The sequence below is a fragment of the Portunus trituberculatus genome, chromosome 37 (assembly GCF_017591435.1).
Source record: "Portunus trituberculatus isolate SZX2019 chromosome 37, ASM1759143v1, whole genome shotgun sequence".
NCBI classification, from domain to species: Eukaryota; Metazoa; Arthropoda; class Malacostraca; order Decapoda; family Portunidae; genus Portunus; species Portunus trituberculatus.
In genome coordinates, this window is record NC_059291.1 from 10,211,928 (window position 1) to 10,228,357 (window position 16,430).

At 38.4% G+C, this 16,430-nt stretch overlaps 1 protein-coding gene across 3 annotated transcripts; it reads left to right on the plus strand.

Moving 5' to 3' along the window:
* Positions 1 to 124: 124 nt before the first annotated feature.
* Positions 125 to 15,520, plus strand: LOC123514396. Of its 3 annotated transcripts, none has more exons than XR_006677592.1 (4): positions 125 to 526; positions 849 to 922; positions 13,356 to 13,486; positions 14,214 to 15,520. XR_006677592.1 is itself a non-coding variant. In XM_045272308.1 (3 exons), exons 1-3 carry the CDS (start codon positions 486 to 488, stop codon positions 14,345 to 14,347), a joined length of 306 nt encoding a protein of 101 aa, XP_045128243.1. In that variant the 5' UTR covers positions 125 to 485; the 3' UTR covers positions 14,348 to 15,520. The 3 variants fall into 3 exon arrangements, 1 of the variants encoding a protein (XP_045128243.1); XR_006677593.1 differs by having other exon boundaries at positions 861 to 922; XM_045272308.1 differs by lacking the exon at positions 849 to 922.
* The last annotated feature ends 910 nt before the right edge of the window (positions 15,521 to 16,430 follow it).

Genomic DNA, 16,430 nt, shown 5'->3' on the forward strand with positions numbered 1-16,430 from the left:
TTTAGAGAAGGTATTGGTTTATCAAGAATTTTTTGTTAATCTTAGTAATATTTAGGAATATTTGAAGAACGATTTTGCATAGTGAGTGTACACGTATGTGCGAGTGTGTGCGAGAAAAAAAAGGATGAACATATAAAGGAGGAGGAGACGTGAGGTCGAGAGGTATGAATAGAATGAAAAAGAGGAGGGAGAATGGGATAAAAAGAGTGAACATACTAATAACGAACGTTAGAAAATAGGATGTGTTCCGAGAAGAAGGAAATGAAGAGAAGACTGGGCTGAGATTGGTGGAATTAAGAGGTGGTACTGGCAGCGACGGGGAGAAGTGGAGGCGGAGAAGAAAGAGTAATGGAGGAGTATGGGGGATAGTAGTGGTCTGAGGGATATGGATAGGGGTGGGGTGGAGGGCAGGTGATAGTGGCCCCCGGTGCCTGTTGGGAACTTGACCTCATTGTAACTGGAGGTACTTCAGGCGGCGTGGCGTGATGGAAAGGGAGCGTCTGCTGTTCGCCTTCTCCATGTACTCGTAAGTGTTACCAGGTTTGAATTATGCGAATGAGTGATTTGGATGGGAGTGAATGAATAATTGGCAATGAATAAGAGTAATATTGTGATCGTAGTACTGTTAGTGAATAGAATGTTTTATAATAGATGAATGTTAGTGAATATAATGTTTTATAATGAATGATATATGAATTAGGATGAATGATAGGTGAACAACAGTAAGTGGTTAACTGCAATTATTTGAATAATTACAGCGTGATATTAGCCTAGGTATGTTTTCTTAGTATAGATGTTGGCAAGGCGTAGTATATTTGATGGCTACAGTGTGTGATGTAAGTATACAGTTTTATTTTAAGGATGTGGCATAGTGGTGGTGGTGACGGTGATTCTGCAAAAAGCTACTCCGTTGTTCAAACAGGTAAGGATTATTATAAGCAAATTGTGCTTGTTGCTGTGTTGGTAGAGACAAATAAATGATGTTAATGTTAGGTAGTTGTACCTAATGACTGATGTTATAGTCGGATTGTGGTGTTCTAGCGTGGTTGTGATGATAACCGTGATAAGTGTGGCGGCGTGGTGGTGTCAGTAATGGTGACGATCGAGTGTTAGTGTAGTTAACGTGGTTCTCATGACACACATAACATAATGGTGACTGGACTGTGGTGGTATGGAGGCGTGGTTGTGCTGGTATGGTGCGAGGTGGTGGCGGCAGTGGTGCTGGTGGTGAGTGCTTGTGTATATAGTTAACGTGCTGATTATTACTTTTGAAGATTCGTCTGACATAAATCTGACTTTCAATTGCTGAACTGTAGTAGTGATCAGGATGTGTGGTGAAGGCATGTGACGGTGATGAAGTGATGATGGTGGTAGTGATCTAAATATAATACCGCTTTGATACCTATTAATGGATAGTGTATTTGAACTATGATAGAGGACGTTGTTATGATGAAAGACTTGAACCCAGGCCTTTATTGGTAGTGAGCTGATCGATCGAGTGTGTCAACCATTACACTACGCGGTGTATTTAAGCAATTCGCTTTAACAAGTAATATATTTTATAAGTATTTAGGTGGTGGTGGTAATGGTGGTAATTGTTGTCGCTGTTGTGTGGTGGAGGCGTGTGTGGTGGTGGTGGTGATTCGTGTGTTGGTATGTAGTTCTGATGAGTCGCTTGAGCCTGATAGTCTAATTGAGGTGGAAAAGTGTGATTGTGGTGGTGGTAGTAATGGTAACAGTGAGGACCAAAGACTATATAAATAAACAAGACTGGAAAGCGTCAATTTACCGTGTAGCCTAGGCAAACTGGTGGTAACTCTTCTTGTTTGTGGTTCACTCACGCGATGGCGCTGCTATTGCAGCTTAAGATCAAGATCAGCACCGTTGATCCGTCTGCATGTTTACATGTGTCAACACTCAAACAAGAGGGCCTACAACAGTGACAGGTTACACACCGCATGTTCTCAAGAAATCCGCAAAAATGAACACTAGACTGGGGCATCCATGTGTTAATTTTGTCGCAGGACAAAGGGCACACACCCACACTTGGTCTTCTATCGCTTTCCTAAAGATCATGACAGGTATAGCTTAAGTGAAATAAGTGAAAGGGTGGTTACTGCAGCCACCATACACAGACAAGCTATATGCATAGCTATAGATATGGAGACAGGCTAATGTGCTATGCTGTACAGCACAACTATAGGTAAATAAGCACACACACACACACACTATCAATAATGTACTCTAGTACAGTACATATTTACTTCATCCACCTGTGACCCCGTTCAAGCTCCCTTGTATCCAACTTGAGTTGTAAGTATATCATAGAGATATATTGTACATGTGCGATAACTATTTATAATTAGTGAGGCAACACACACACGTGTGTGTGTGTGTGTGTGTGTGTGTGTCTGTGTGTAATTCACCACGGTTTCCTTCTAATCACCCAGCCAGTCTTTCCCATTACGGAGCGAGCTCAGAGCTCATAGACCGATCTTCGGGGTAGAACTGAGACCACAACACACTCCACACACCGGGAAAGCGAGGCCACAACCCCTCGAGTTACATCCCGTACCTATTTAATGCTAGGTGAGCAGGGGCCACACATTAAGAGGCTTGCCCATTTGCCTCGCCGTGTGTGTGTGTGTGTGTGTGTGTCGCCTCCCTAATTATAAATAGTTATCGCACATGTACAATATACATATATCTATGATATACTTATAACTCAAGTTAGATACAAGGAAGCTAGAACGGGGTCACAGGTAGATGAAGTAAATATGTACTGTACTAGAGTACATTATTAATAATGTGTGTGTGTGTGTGTGTGTGTGTGTGGAGGAAGGAACTCAAAGCGATTATTCAAATCGTAGCGCTGTTAGTTTGCGGTTCACTCAATTGGACGGCGCTGTTATCCACTATTCTAGCGGTATCTGGCATCTTTACTGGCGACACGAATTTCTTATGGTGAATGGCAATTTTTCCAGTCTTGTTTTATCTATAGTCTTTGGTGAGGACAAGAAGTTTGTTACGTAGTTCTGCTGACGTGTGTGACGTAATGGTGACTCCTGACGGATCGTGGTAGAGGAATTGTGGTTGTGGTGACGGCGGTGGTGTGACTGAAGGTTTTATGTGATGACATGATAATGACGTGTTTAACAAAGGTACCTTAAGAATAGTTGTATTGTGGTAGAGGGAACGTAATTGAGGATGTCTGACATCTGGTATATGACTCCCAAAGGTAATCACAAAAATGTCTGTTGTCTGGTATTACTCACAGTGGTGGGAAGCAAATCAACTCGTGACGCAAACCCGACTCGAACAAGTCTCCTGCTATCTAGTGTAGCGGTGACAGAACTTAACAAGCCTGAGATCACAGTCCGAGCACTAGGCGTCCATGAGGAAAGCAGCTTAGCAAATGGAAGGGACAGGAAAGGCTTGGGCTTAATGCCTATCCACTGCACAGAGCTCATTAAGACGTTCAGTTCAGTTCAGTTCAGTTAATTGGCGGAAGTGTAGCCTGGATATCGGCACTGGTGAATTTGTAGTTTCAACCAATATAGCCTAACTTATATTTCTTTTTCCCTGTGTCAAACAAGCTTAGGGAAAGCGGTGTTTTAGGGTGGAGAAACCAAAAACGAGCAAAATTTCTTCTGCTTGTGTACTTTAAAGAGATTTTGGTGTCTTTTATTGTTATTTCTAAATAGTTCGTTAATCTCCAGGCAACATTCTATCCTTATCTCCACTACCTGTCCTACCACTATCTCTGCGTCTTCTATACTACTCGCTAACAACATTCCGTCATCTGCAAAGAATTAGGATGTCATATTTGAAATGTCATCTTTGAAGCCCAAATTTAGATTTTCTAATTTCTGTATTATTTTGAAATCATCCCCTGCTGTCTGATGCCACTTGTTACTGGTATTATATTATTATTATTTTTTTTTTCATCGTTTTATTCTAGTTTTGTCTCCAGTGTAAAATTTAGGTATGTCTATTATTATTATTTTTTTTTTATATTCCATTAAAATTTTAATCATATAATCCTTAACCCGTCCATTTCTCTGTGTTCTTCTATACCTATCCTTAACACAGCCATTAATAATTTGCACCCTATGTTGGTTAAAGCTATCGGCCTAAATTCATTAATTTTTGGTTTGCTAGCGTTAGGAATCATCACTGTGCTGGATTCTTTCCGTATGTCAGGGACTTTGGCCGTTTGTAATATTTGCTGTAATGCACTCCTCGATTTACATCCCGTACCTACTCACTGCTAGGTGAACAGGGGCTACACGTGAAAGGAGACACACCCAAATATCTCCACCCGGCCGGGGAATCGAACCACGGTCCTCTCGTTTGTGAAGCCAGCGCTCTAACCACTGAGCTACCGTGTGTGTGTGTGTGTGTGTGTGTGTGACATCAGGTTTCAGTGATGAAATTTGTGGTGGAGCATGTGAGCAAGGATTGAGGATGGTTAGGCAGGCTGGGTGGTCTCCACAGCCAGCCTGATAGTATCCACTCTCCCTTATTTACACCAAGGGAGGCAGTGTACCACATCTCGTACAGGTAAGATCGTGTTCACCACCTCGGTCGTCTGCTGGTCACCCAGCCAGTCTTCCCCATTACGGAGTGAGCTCAGAGCTCATAGACCGATCTTCGGGTAGGACTGAGACCACAACACACTCCACACACCGGGAAAGCGAGGCCACAACCCCTCGAGTTACATCCCGTACCTATTTACTGCTAGGTGAACATGGGCCACACATTATGAGCCTTGCCCATTTGCCTCGCCGCTTACCGGGACTCGAACCCGGGCCTCTCGATTGTGAGTCGAGCGTGCTAACCACTACACTACGCGGTGTGTGTGTGTGCGCATTTACCTAGTTGTATATACCTAGTTGTAGTTTTACAGGGCCTGGGCTTTATGCTCGTGTGGCCCCGTCTCCATATCTACACTTATCCAATCTTACTTTAAAAGTGTGCACACTCGTTGCAGACACTACTTCTTCATCTAAACTGTCTCAATACATCTCTGCGGGAAACTACATTTTTTAATATCTCTCAGACATCTTCCTTTTCTCAGTTTTTTACTATGCGATCTTGTGCTTCGGATGTCATATTCTTCTCTCAGGATCAGTTTCTCATTATCCACTTGGTCCATTCCGTTGATCAATTTATAAACTTGTATCAGGTCTCCTCTCTCCCTTCTTTGTTCCAGGGTTGGTAGATCCATAGCCTTTAGTCTCTTTTCATATGTCATCCCTTCAAATTCTGGAACCATTCTTGTAGCCATTTTTGTAGCCTCTCCAATTTCCTTATGTGTTTCTTTTATGAGGGGTCCACACTACTCCTGCATATTCCAATCTGGGTCTTATTATAGTACTTATCAATTTCTTCATCATTTCTTTGTCCATGTAGTGAAATGCTACTCCAATATTCCTTAGCAAATTATATGTTTCTCTAAAAATTCTATCAATATGGCTTACTGGTTGATTGTTTTCTTCCATCGTCACTCCTAAGTCCTTTTCCTTTTTACTTTCTCCAGTTCTACTCCATCTCCCATCTTATAGATTCCCACAGGTCGTCTTTCACTCTTTCCCATTTCCATGACATGGCTTTTGTTCACATTGAATTCCATTTCCCACTTCTTACTCCATTCCCAGATCTTATTTAGGTCTTCTTGCAGTATTTCACAATCCTCCTTTTGCTTTATAACTCTGCACAGTTTCGTATCATCCGCAAACAAATTTATGTAGCTGTTCACTCCTTCTGGCATGTCGTTAATATAAATGAGGAAAAGTATTGGTGCCAATACTGACCCCTGTGGCACTCCGCTTTCTACTGCTCTCCACTTGGACTTCATATCTTTAACTACCGTCCTTATTTCTCTCCCCCTCAAATAATTTTCTATCCATCTCAATGTGCTTCCTTTTAAGCCACCCTTCTCCTCTAACTTCCACAGTAATCTTGCATGTGGCACTTTGTCAAACGCCTTTTTTAAATCCAAATAAATGCAGTCAACCCATCCTTCTCTCTCTTGTACTCTATCAACTATTCTAGAATAGAAACTCAATAAATTAGTTACACAAGACCGTCCTTTTCTAAAACCAAATTGGCTATTTGATATTAATTTGTTGTCTTCAAGGAACTCGATCCATTGTTTCTTTATTATTCTTTCACACATCTTGCATATTACACTAGTTAGTGATACCGGTCTGTAATTTAAAGGTTCTTCCTTCCTTCCGCTCTTATATATGGGAACCACCTCAGCTCTTTTCCATTCTACTGGTACTGTTCCATTTTCTATTGAGCATTTTATGATGTTGTATATAGGACTTGCTAGTTCTTCCCTACATTCTTTCAGTATTCTGCCTGAGACTTCATCCGGTCCCATTGCCTTCTCTTCATCCAGTTCCTTCATTAACTCTTTTATTTCAAGCTTGGTTACTTTAATCTCTTTCATATAGATTGTCTCTCTATTACCCTGTGGCCTCTCAAATTTGGATTCCTTAGTAAAGACCTCCTGGAATTTTTATTTAATAGTTCTGCCATACTTTTGGGTCTTCCACCATCCCGTTCTCTCCTTTTAACCTTTCTATTGTTTCTTTTGCCTAATTTTTCCATTTATGAATCTATAGAACAATTTTGGTTGCTCCTTACATTTTTCGACAATGTCTTTTCAAGTTCTTTTCCTCTTCCTTCCTCACCTTAACATATTCATTTCTTGCTGCCTTGAAGTTTTCCTTATTTGCTGGATTCTATTTCTCCTCCACCTTTTCCATGCTCCATCTCTTTTCTCCTTTGCCCTAGCACACCTTGCATTAAACCAATCTTTCTTTCCTTCTTCTTTAGGTCTATATTTTGGGACATATTCCTGACTCCTGTTTTGTATATTTCCAAAAATAAGTTATATTTGTCTTGCATTGTCTCTGAGTTTTCCATCTCCTCCCAGTCTACGTTTTTAAAATAGTTCTTGAGATTCTCAATATCAGCCTTTCTGTAATTTAATCGGTCTCCTTTGTATGAATCGTCTCTATCTTCCTTTCCCTCTTCTATATCTATTTCTAATATTGCATGGTCACTCTTTCCCAATGGGCACTTATATCTTATATCATCATTCATTTGTATACCCCTTGTAAAAACTAGGTCCAATCTCACCGGCTCGTCGTTTCCTCTGAATCTTGTGCATTCCTTTACTCTCTGGTCCATCATATTGTCTATCATTAGGTTCAAGAATCTTTCTCCCCAGGCTTCTTCCCCCATACCACTTTCAGAATTTTCCCAGTCCACTTCTTTACAGTTGAAATCTCCTACTAATATCACTTTTCTCCTTTCTTTAACGATTCTCATTAGACTCTTTATTGTGTCATCTATACCTATTGTCCAAGTCTATTTTGATTGCCTTATTTAGTTTTGTTTCAGCCAGGCATACAATATCTGGATTTTCTTTCCTTATGTAATCTCTTAATTCTAATTTACTTGATAAAACCCCGTCTATGTTCGTATACATCATTTTTAGTCTTTTGCCTTTATCATTTTTAGTTAAACTTGTTCCAATTTTTTCTCTTCCTTCTCGTTTATATACCATTTCCTTATCCTGTCTCCTAGAATTCTCCAAAAAAATGCCTTCTTCTCCTCTTCTGACCTTTCATTATTCTTTTCCCTTACTGCTGCTGCCAGTTGATTGTATCTCTTCCTTTCTTCCTCATTTCTATTTTTCTTTATATAGATATCCTTGCAGCCTTCTGTTTCTCTAAGTTTTGTTGTTCTATATAATATTTCTTCTGTTGCTGCTTGTGATTTTAGTAGTATTTTAATTGGTCTCGTTTTTCCTTCTTGATATGGTCCCATTCTGTTTATTTCTTCTACTTCCTCTTCCAAGTTCTGCCTATCTTCGTCGTTTAGATTCTTCAGTAGGTTTTTGACAGATTTCATTTCTTCTTTTTCTCTTTTTGGTCTATTTTAGATTTTTTTCTTTTATTCCAAATACGACTACACTCTTCTTTTTTTCTGCAATTTCTCTAACTAAATTTTCTTTTGTCTTGAGGACTCCTATCATTTTGCTTGTCATATTTTCTTCTTTTTCTTTAAGTTGTTCTTGAATCACCTCCTGAAAATCAGCCTTATCTTTCTTATCTTGGACTCTCCATGTTTGTACTTCTTTTTTAATCACGTTCTGTACTCTTTCCTCTTCCTTGTTTACTAGATCTTTCAGTTTCTCTTTTTCTTTCTCGGCTTTACCGAGTCCTTCTTCCATCTGCTTCTTGTAGTTAGCTACTTCCTTTTTTAGTTCTTCGTTTTCCGCTCTTAGCCCATACACTTCACTCTTTTCATCATTTTTATTTCTATCTTTGATTTTTCTTTTTGTCATTTCATTTTGATTGATCTCCTTTGATATTTTTTACATCTCATTTTTCTCTTTCTCCTGTCATTTTGATCAAACTTTTAGTTCCATGACTGACAAACATTCCATGTCTCACCATTTTTTGATTGAAGTTTTATGTATCACTTTACCAGCCTTGTAGAATTTCTAATTATCAATCTCTCCACCTATGACATTCTCCCATATCTGAGCATTTTACTTCCATAGTATAAGATCTGTCTTTTCTGCCTTGACATGTCTGTATTTCTTTTTCCAGTCTTTTGACCATTTCCAACGTTTACCATTTATCAGAGTCCAATGCGAACACTGTGCTATCCACTGTGCATCCATGTCAATTTTCTATCTTTTTTGATCGCCTAAACTGTGTCAATTATGCATCTTTTGTATCATTATCTCATTTTTGATGCATTTTCGCTTTTTTTTCTGTATCCACCTTTAGCCTAGCTTCATTTTCTTCCACTTTTTTTATCCTTTCTCTCAGTTTTATAAACTCTTTATCTTGTTCTTCATTCACTTTCATTTCCATCTTCTCCTTTATCAGTTTATCTAGTTTATATTCAATATTTGACACTCTTTTGTAGTGAATATCTTGTATCAAACCTTCGAATCCAGGCTCACCCACATCACAGTCATCATCATTTCCTACCTTCTCCAATCTCACGTCTGCATTTTATGGTATCTCTTTTTCTCATCATTCCTTAATGATTGATTTCATGAAGTGAGACCACATACCTCCCAGGCCACTGTAAGAACTGTCAACCTTGTAGTGAAGATCACTCTTTTCACATCTCCTTCCGCTACCTTCTCTTTTTCACTGTTTGATCTCTCATCTCTCAGACAGCCAGATTCCCTCAACACTCAGACTCATTATTTCCATCTTCATTCTAGACCAACACACACACACACCACAACAATCACAACTCCTCTTTACATCCCTATCACTCTTATGAACATACATAAAGACACTCATATCTTCACCCGTCCTCTGTCCTGTGTTGTAACCACGTGTGTGTGTGTGTGTGTGTATTTACCTATTTGTGTATTACAGGGCCCGAGCTAAGCTCTCTGTGTCCTGTCTCCTTGTCCATTCCTGTCATATCTCTCTTTCATCTGATTGACACACACTGCGTCAACGACATCACTCCTCAGTTTATTCCACTTATCAATACTACGATGCGCGAAACTGTATTTTCTCACGTCATTTAGACAGATGTCTTTATTAGTTTTTTCCATGTCCTCGGAGATGATTACTTGTGGTCACCTTTATCAACTCTCTGTCCAATATGTCAATCTTGTTCACCAATTTATACATAGTTATCATGTCTCCTCTTGTTCTTCTCTCTTCTAATGTGGTCAGCCCCAGTTTCCTCAGTCTTTCCTCATAGTCTAACTCCCTGAGTCCTGGTACCATCCTTGTTGCCAGCCTCTGTACCCTTTCCACCTTCTTCACATTTTTCTTCATATGCGGTGACCAGACACAAGCTGCATATTCTAACTGGGGTCTTATTAAGGTACATAATATCTTCTTCATCATTCCTTCATCTAGGCCAATATTTTGAAGCATGTTATATGTTTTCCAAAATATCTTGTTAATGTGTTTCTCCGGTGACAAAGTGTTTTGCACGGTTACTCCTAAGTCTTTCTCCTCATTGGTCTCTTTAATTTTCTCATCACCCAGCCTGTAATCCCTGTTTGGTCTGTATCTACTTCTTCCCATTTTCATAACATGGCTCTTGTTTATATTAAATTCCATCTGCCACTCTTACTCCACTCATATATTTTATCAAGATCTTCCTGTAACTTGTTACAATCTTCCACATTCTTTACTCTCCTCATAATTTTAGTATCGTCCACAAACATGTTCATGTAACTGTCAATTCCTACTGGCATATCATTAACATAAATCAAAAACATGATGGGACCAAGCACTGACCCTTGTGGAACTCCACTGGTTACCTTCTTCCACTCGGACTTCCTTCCTCTCACCACTGTTCTCATTTCTCTTCCCACTAAGTAATTTTCCATCCATTTTGCTAGTTTATCATTTACTCCTCCAATCTTCTTTAGTTTCCACATCAGTCTATTGTGTGGTACTTTATCAAAGGCCTTTCTCAAGTCCAGGTAGATAGCATCCACCCATCCCTCTCTATGTTGTAGTATGTCAGTCACTCTTGAATAAAAACATAATAAATTGGATACACGATCTTCCTTTTCTGAAACCAAACTGCCTTTCACTCAGAATGTTTTCACTTTCTAGATACTCACTCCACTTAGCTTTAATTACTTCTTCACATACCTTGCACAATATACTAGTCAACGATACTGGTCTATAATTTAGCGGTTCCATTCTACTACCATTCTTATATATAGGCACAATGTCAGCTCTTTTCCACTCTTTCGGGACTAATCCTGTTCGTATGGAGGTTTCCACAATATCAAATACGGGGTTCAACAATTGATCCTTACATTCATTTAGCAACCTCCCAGATATGCCATCAGGCCCCATTGATTTATTAATATCCAGATTGCTTATAATTTTCCTTACATCTTCCTTAGTAACCATGATGTCCTGCATTTGCTTTATTTCCGTAGGCCTTCCTCCCATAAAATGCTCCTCCTTTGTAAACACTTTGCAAAAGTTGTCGTTCAAAATTTCAGCTATATCTCCAGCATCCTCATATACTTCTTCCCCGTTTTTTACCTTTTCTATTGCCTCCCTTTTATTTAGTTTTCCATTTATGAATTTGTAAAACATTTTTGGGTCACTATCACAGTTTTCCACCACCCTCTGTTCATATTCCTTTTGTGCTGTTCTCCTTACTTCAACATATCTATTCCTTGCTGTTTTGTAGACTTCTCTTGATAATACATCACTGTTTTTCTTAAGTTTCTTCCATGCCTTTTCTTTGTTCTTTTTTGCTTCTTCACAATTTCTATTAAACCACTGTTTATTATTTAAAGTCCTCTTTCTGTGATATGGCACAAACTTTTTCACAGCAGAGTTATATAAATCCATAAATTTATCGTATTTCAATTGCATATCCCTTTCCTGGTATACCACGGACCAGTCAATTTCATTAAAGAACTCTCTTATATGGTTATAATTTGCCCTAACATAATTTAATTTTTCCTCCTGTGCTCCACAATCTTATTGTGCTTAATTCTGTATCCAGCTCAAAGCTTAGGACATCATGATCGCTTTTCCCCAAGGGACATTCATGTTCAATTTCCTCTTTTAGAGATGCCCTGGTAAATACCAAATCCAACCTTGCTGCAACATCTTGTCCCCTGCACCTTGTTGGTGATCTCACCCACTGTGTCATCAAGTTATTTGTTGCTACCTTTAACAATTCCTCTGCCCACTCACCACCATTCACCACTTCGTAGTCTTCCCACACTATTTCTTTACAATTAAAGTCCCCCACTATCATCACTCTATCCTTTCTGATGAGTTCTTGCTTCATTCTGTCTAGAGTATTTCTCATCACCATTTGATACTGTTCATATTCCCAAGCACTGGTTCTGGGTGGTATGTATACTGTTATAATATTAATGTCCCTCTTGCCATCTGTTATAAGCATACTTATCACTTCCTCATTTCTCTTACTATAGTTCACCTCCTTCACTATCAGATCTTCCTTAGTAAGAACCATTATACCACCACCTCCTTTATTTTTCTATCATTTCTCCATACTTTGTAGTGTTTTACATCAAACCAATCTAGCTTTATTTCAGGCCTTAACTTTGTTTCCACCACACATTGTTCATTGTTTCTTAGGTAATCCATACATTCTAGCCTCTTAGACAGAAATCCATCTATATTCGTGTAAGTCACTTGAATTCCATTCCTAATCTCTTTCTTCCATGTTTCAGTCAGTGTAATGTCTATTCCGTCTGTTTTGTCCACCACTTCTTCAGCCTCCTATTTCTCATCCTCCAAAAACATTTGGTCTTTTCCTCCTTGGTTCTTTCCTCATTCTTCTCTCTCACTTCAGTTACAAGCTCTTTCATTTTCATTCTTTCATCCTGTGTCATATTTCTTCTTATGTAAATTGTTTTGGTTTCCTCATAGTCTTTAAGTTTCCAGGCCCTCCTCAGCAAGGCCTCGGCTGCCACCTGAGACTTTAATTTCAATTTTAATGGTCTACTCTTGCCTTCTTCAAAAGCTCCTAGTCTCACACTTTCCTCTACCTCAGCATATAGGCATTCTTCCTCCTCGGAGATCTTATTTAGTAAAAACTTAATCCTGTCATTTTCCTTATCCGTCCTATCTTGCCAGTTCCTGTTAGTTTCCTCCCTCAAACCTGTTATGATCACGCATTTTTTCTTTTCAGCAATATCTCTCACCACATACTCATTTTCCTTCAATGCCTTTACCATTTCACTCTGTGTAATCGCTTTATTTTCTAGTTGCTTTTTCATTATCTCCTTAAAGGACTTTTGTACTTCTTGGTGTTCATGTTTCACTTCCTTCATTTTGGCATCAATTAGGTTAAGGCATTCCTCTTTTCCCATGCACTGTGTGTGTGTGTGTGTGTGTGTGTGTGTGTGTGTGTGTGTGTGTGTGTGTGTGTGTGTGTGTGTGTATTTACCTAGTTGTAGTTTTACCTAGTTGTCTGTGTGTGTGTGTGTGTGTGTGTGCAGTGAAACAGTTCATGAAATTTTGTAATGAAGAAAAGATGAAATGATTGGATAGTAAGATGTACAGATTCTCAGTTTTTCTGTGAAATTTGTATCTGTCAAAGATGAATATGATCGATCTGTGTGTTATTTGCCTTTGTGGAGACATCTCTGTCAGAGGAGGAAGGAGAGATGAGTGGCTGACTTGTATTTATTTGTTTGGCATTGGTGAGTGGAGTGTGTGTGTGTGTTTGTGAGTGGTGGTGTTTGTATCTGTAAGGAGGGCTGAGTGGCTGAGTTGCACATCTTCCCTGGGTGTTGGTGAATGCAGTGAGAGTTTTGTGTTTCCCACCAGGTCATGCTGCACTGGTGGTGTGGCATTGAGGGAAGCGCCTCTTTTTATCCCTGCCCACCACTTTACTGAACACATGAAGGTGCTCCAGAGTTTCAAGAAGGGAGTGGCGCACATACTTTGCTGCACTCCAAGTAAGGCAAACAAGTTGTCAAATAGTAGTTTTTTTGACATTGTCGCCAGTTTTTCTCGCCCCACAACTGCTTACCCTGTACAAGGGCCTTATCCATCTTTATATGAAGTACTCTTTGCATGTTTGGGGTTCCACTCACACAGTATTGTTAGATTGGGTGGAATGAAAAGCTTTTCATCTAATCAACTCCTCTCCTCTGACTGACTGTCTTCAGCTTCTTTCTCACTGCCAAAATGTTGCATCTCTTTTTTTCTAACTGCTCTACTGAACTTGCTAACTGCATACCTCTCCTCCAGTGGCCTCGCTGCACAAGGCTTTTTTCTTCCTCTCATCCCTGTTCTGTCCAACTCTAATACAAAAGTTAACCAGTATTCTTAATCATTTAGTCCTTTCTCTGGTAAACTCTGGAACTCCGTGCATTCTTCTATATTTCCATGTCTTTTAATAGGGAGATTTCAAGACATGCTAATTCTGTACCAATCTTTTTGTGAACTTGCAATTCAAGTGGGACTCTTTTTTTTACTTTTGTTGCCTTGGCTAGTTTCCCTCTTGCATAAAACCAAAAAGAAAATAGTGTGGCTTTGCTTGGCTGGGTTTTTTATATACCCTCCTGTACCACAAATGTGATTACAAGTGAGCAGTTTTCACAATTTCTGATTGATAAGATGACATAAAGATAAATGATTGTTAAAACATGATCTTTTGTTGACTCCTTTCTTTTGTTGCAGGCTTTTGGAGGTCCAGTGGCACACTGCACTCTGCTTTCATAAATGTGTGTGCAGAGTGCAAGACAGAGAGGGGCAAGGATGGAGGATGCTGCAACATTCATTGGTTCGGGCTTTCTTTTTTTTGTGGAAAGTAGTTTACACAGTTTTAACCGAAGGATTATGTGTCATCATTCGTATTGTGTTGACCTTTGCATCAAATCACTTCATTACATGTAAGTTGTATATTTAACTGCATGGAGTAACAGTTTATGAAATTTGTAATGTATAAAAAGTGACTTATAAGAGATCTTGCATTATGAAAATTTCTTTAAAGGTCTTTGTTTATTAGCTTGATCTAGTTGTGTCAGTTTTAACAGTCCAGATTGTAGAGAGATTAACCATTGGCCATTGTACTTCCTGCAGATGGAATTTCAGTCAACGCTGCAAGGTGTGTGTGTGTGTGTGTGTATGTGTGTGTGTGTGCAGCTTTGTGAGCAAGTGTGCCAGTCATTCCTTGATGTCAATGTCTTTCATTTAGGGAAAAAATGTTGTGTGTAATTAGGTTTATATACATTTTTGAGTGAGGATGTTTGGACTGATTAAATAGTAAGTTTTTCAACTTTCTGGAGCTTTGCTGTTTCTGTTCTGTATGAGATTTCAGGGGCTGTATTCTACACACCATCATAGCTAATGACGTGATCGTAGCGAGACAAAATGTTTTAGACACAAGTCCCTCTGTGACAGGCTCTAACCTTGTGACTCATCATAAGTGCCAAGAATGACTAAAGTTGTGCATTTTAGACACAAGTCCCTCTGACAGGCTGTAACCTTGTGACTCATCATAAGTGTCAAGACAGATTTCAGTCTGTTGTAGCGCTGCCAACCGCTGTCTTACTCGTGTCAACATGGTGGGAGCTTGGCTGTATGTACCATAGCATGATCCAAGGCAGTTTTGATATTAATTAATGATAAATATCTGTAATGATGACTAAATAATGTCCTTCTTTGATGCAGTAATTTACCATTGTAGATAACTGCCGAGAGGGGTACGATCAGTTTTCCCCAAACTCAAAAACAAATCTTGCTCTGAGTGGCGTGCATGTGTCAAGGGACAACATGCTGTTTGAGAGCAGTGCCATTGTGAAATGTTTAAAGAATCATTTTACAGAGGTGATAGTTCCTCACAGACTTTGCAATGAAAATGCTCTCAAAATACTCTTAGAACTTGTAGTAAGTAAACAAGACCTGTGTAATGATGGAAATGCACTCTAATCTTTTAGCCATTTTTTTTTTTTTTTTATTATATTACCTGTTCATACAGGGACTGCTGCCTTGGTAGAGTTTTCAGAGTTGTGTAAAAATTTTCTAGTTTACAATTACAAATTGTAAAGTTTTCAGTCAAATAATTGTTAAAACTTTCTAAACTAGAAATTCTACTATTGCACTGTAGAAATTAGCTCTCTGAGTTGTGTAAAATTTTTCCAGTTGAAATTTGTAAAAGTTTTCAAAATCGAAAATTGTAAAAAATTGTAATATTGCAGTGTAAAAATTTTCTAGAGTTGTGTAAAAATTTTCTAGTTTACAATTACAAATTGTAAAGTTTTCAGTCGAATAATTGTTAAAACTTTCTAAACTAGAAATTCTACTATTGCACTGTAGAAATTAGCTCTCTGAGTTGTGTAAAATTTTTCCAGTTGAAATTTGTAAAAAGTTTTCAAAATCGAAAATTGTAAAAAATTGTAATATTGCATTGTAAAAATTTTCTAGTTTACAATTACAAATTGTAAAGTTTTCAGTCAAATAATTGTTAAAACTTTCTAAACTAGAAATTCTACTATTGCACTGTAGAAATTAGCTCTCTGAGTTGTGTAAAATTTTTCCAGTTGAAATTTGTAAAAGTTTTCAAAATCGAAAATTGTAAATTGTAATATTGCAGTGTAAAAATTTTCTAGAGTTGTGTAAAAATTTTCTAGTTTACAATTACAAATTGTAAAGTTTTCAGTCGAATAATTGTTAAAACTTTCTAAACTAGAAATTCTACTATTGCACTGTAGAAATTAGCTCTCTGAGTTGTGTAAAATTTTTCCAGTTGAAATTTGTAAAAGTTTTCAAAATCGAAAATTGTAAAAAATTGTAATATTGCAGTGTAAAAATTTTCTAGTTTACAATTACAAATTGTAAAGTTTTCAGTCGAATAATTGTTAAAACTTTCTAAACTAGAAATCCTACTATTGCACT

What these genes read in the sequence shown, in the direction of transcription:
- LOC123514396 (XM_045272308.1), top strand. Translation starts at nt 486, where the DNA reads ATGGAAAGGGAGCGTCTGCTGTTCGCCTTCTCCATGTACTC. An exon ending in TTCGCCTTCTCCATGTACTC is followed by an intron (nt 527 to 13,355) that starts GTAAGTGTTACC and finishes GTTTCCCACCAG; the next exon opens with GTCATGCTGCACTGGTGGTG. An exon ending in CATACTTTGCTGCACTCCAA is followed by an intron (nt 13,487 to 14,213) that starts GTAAGGCAAACA and finishes CTTTTGTTGCAG; the next exon opens with GCTTTTGGAGGTCCAGTGGC.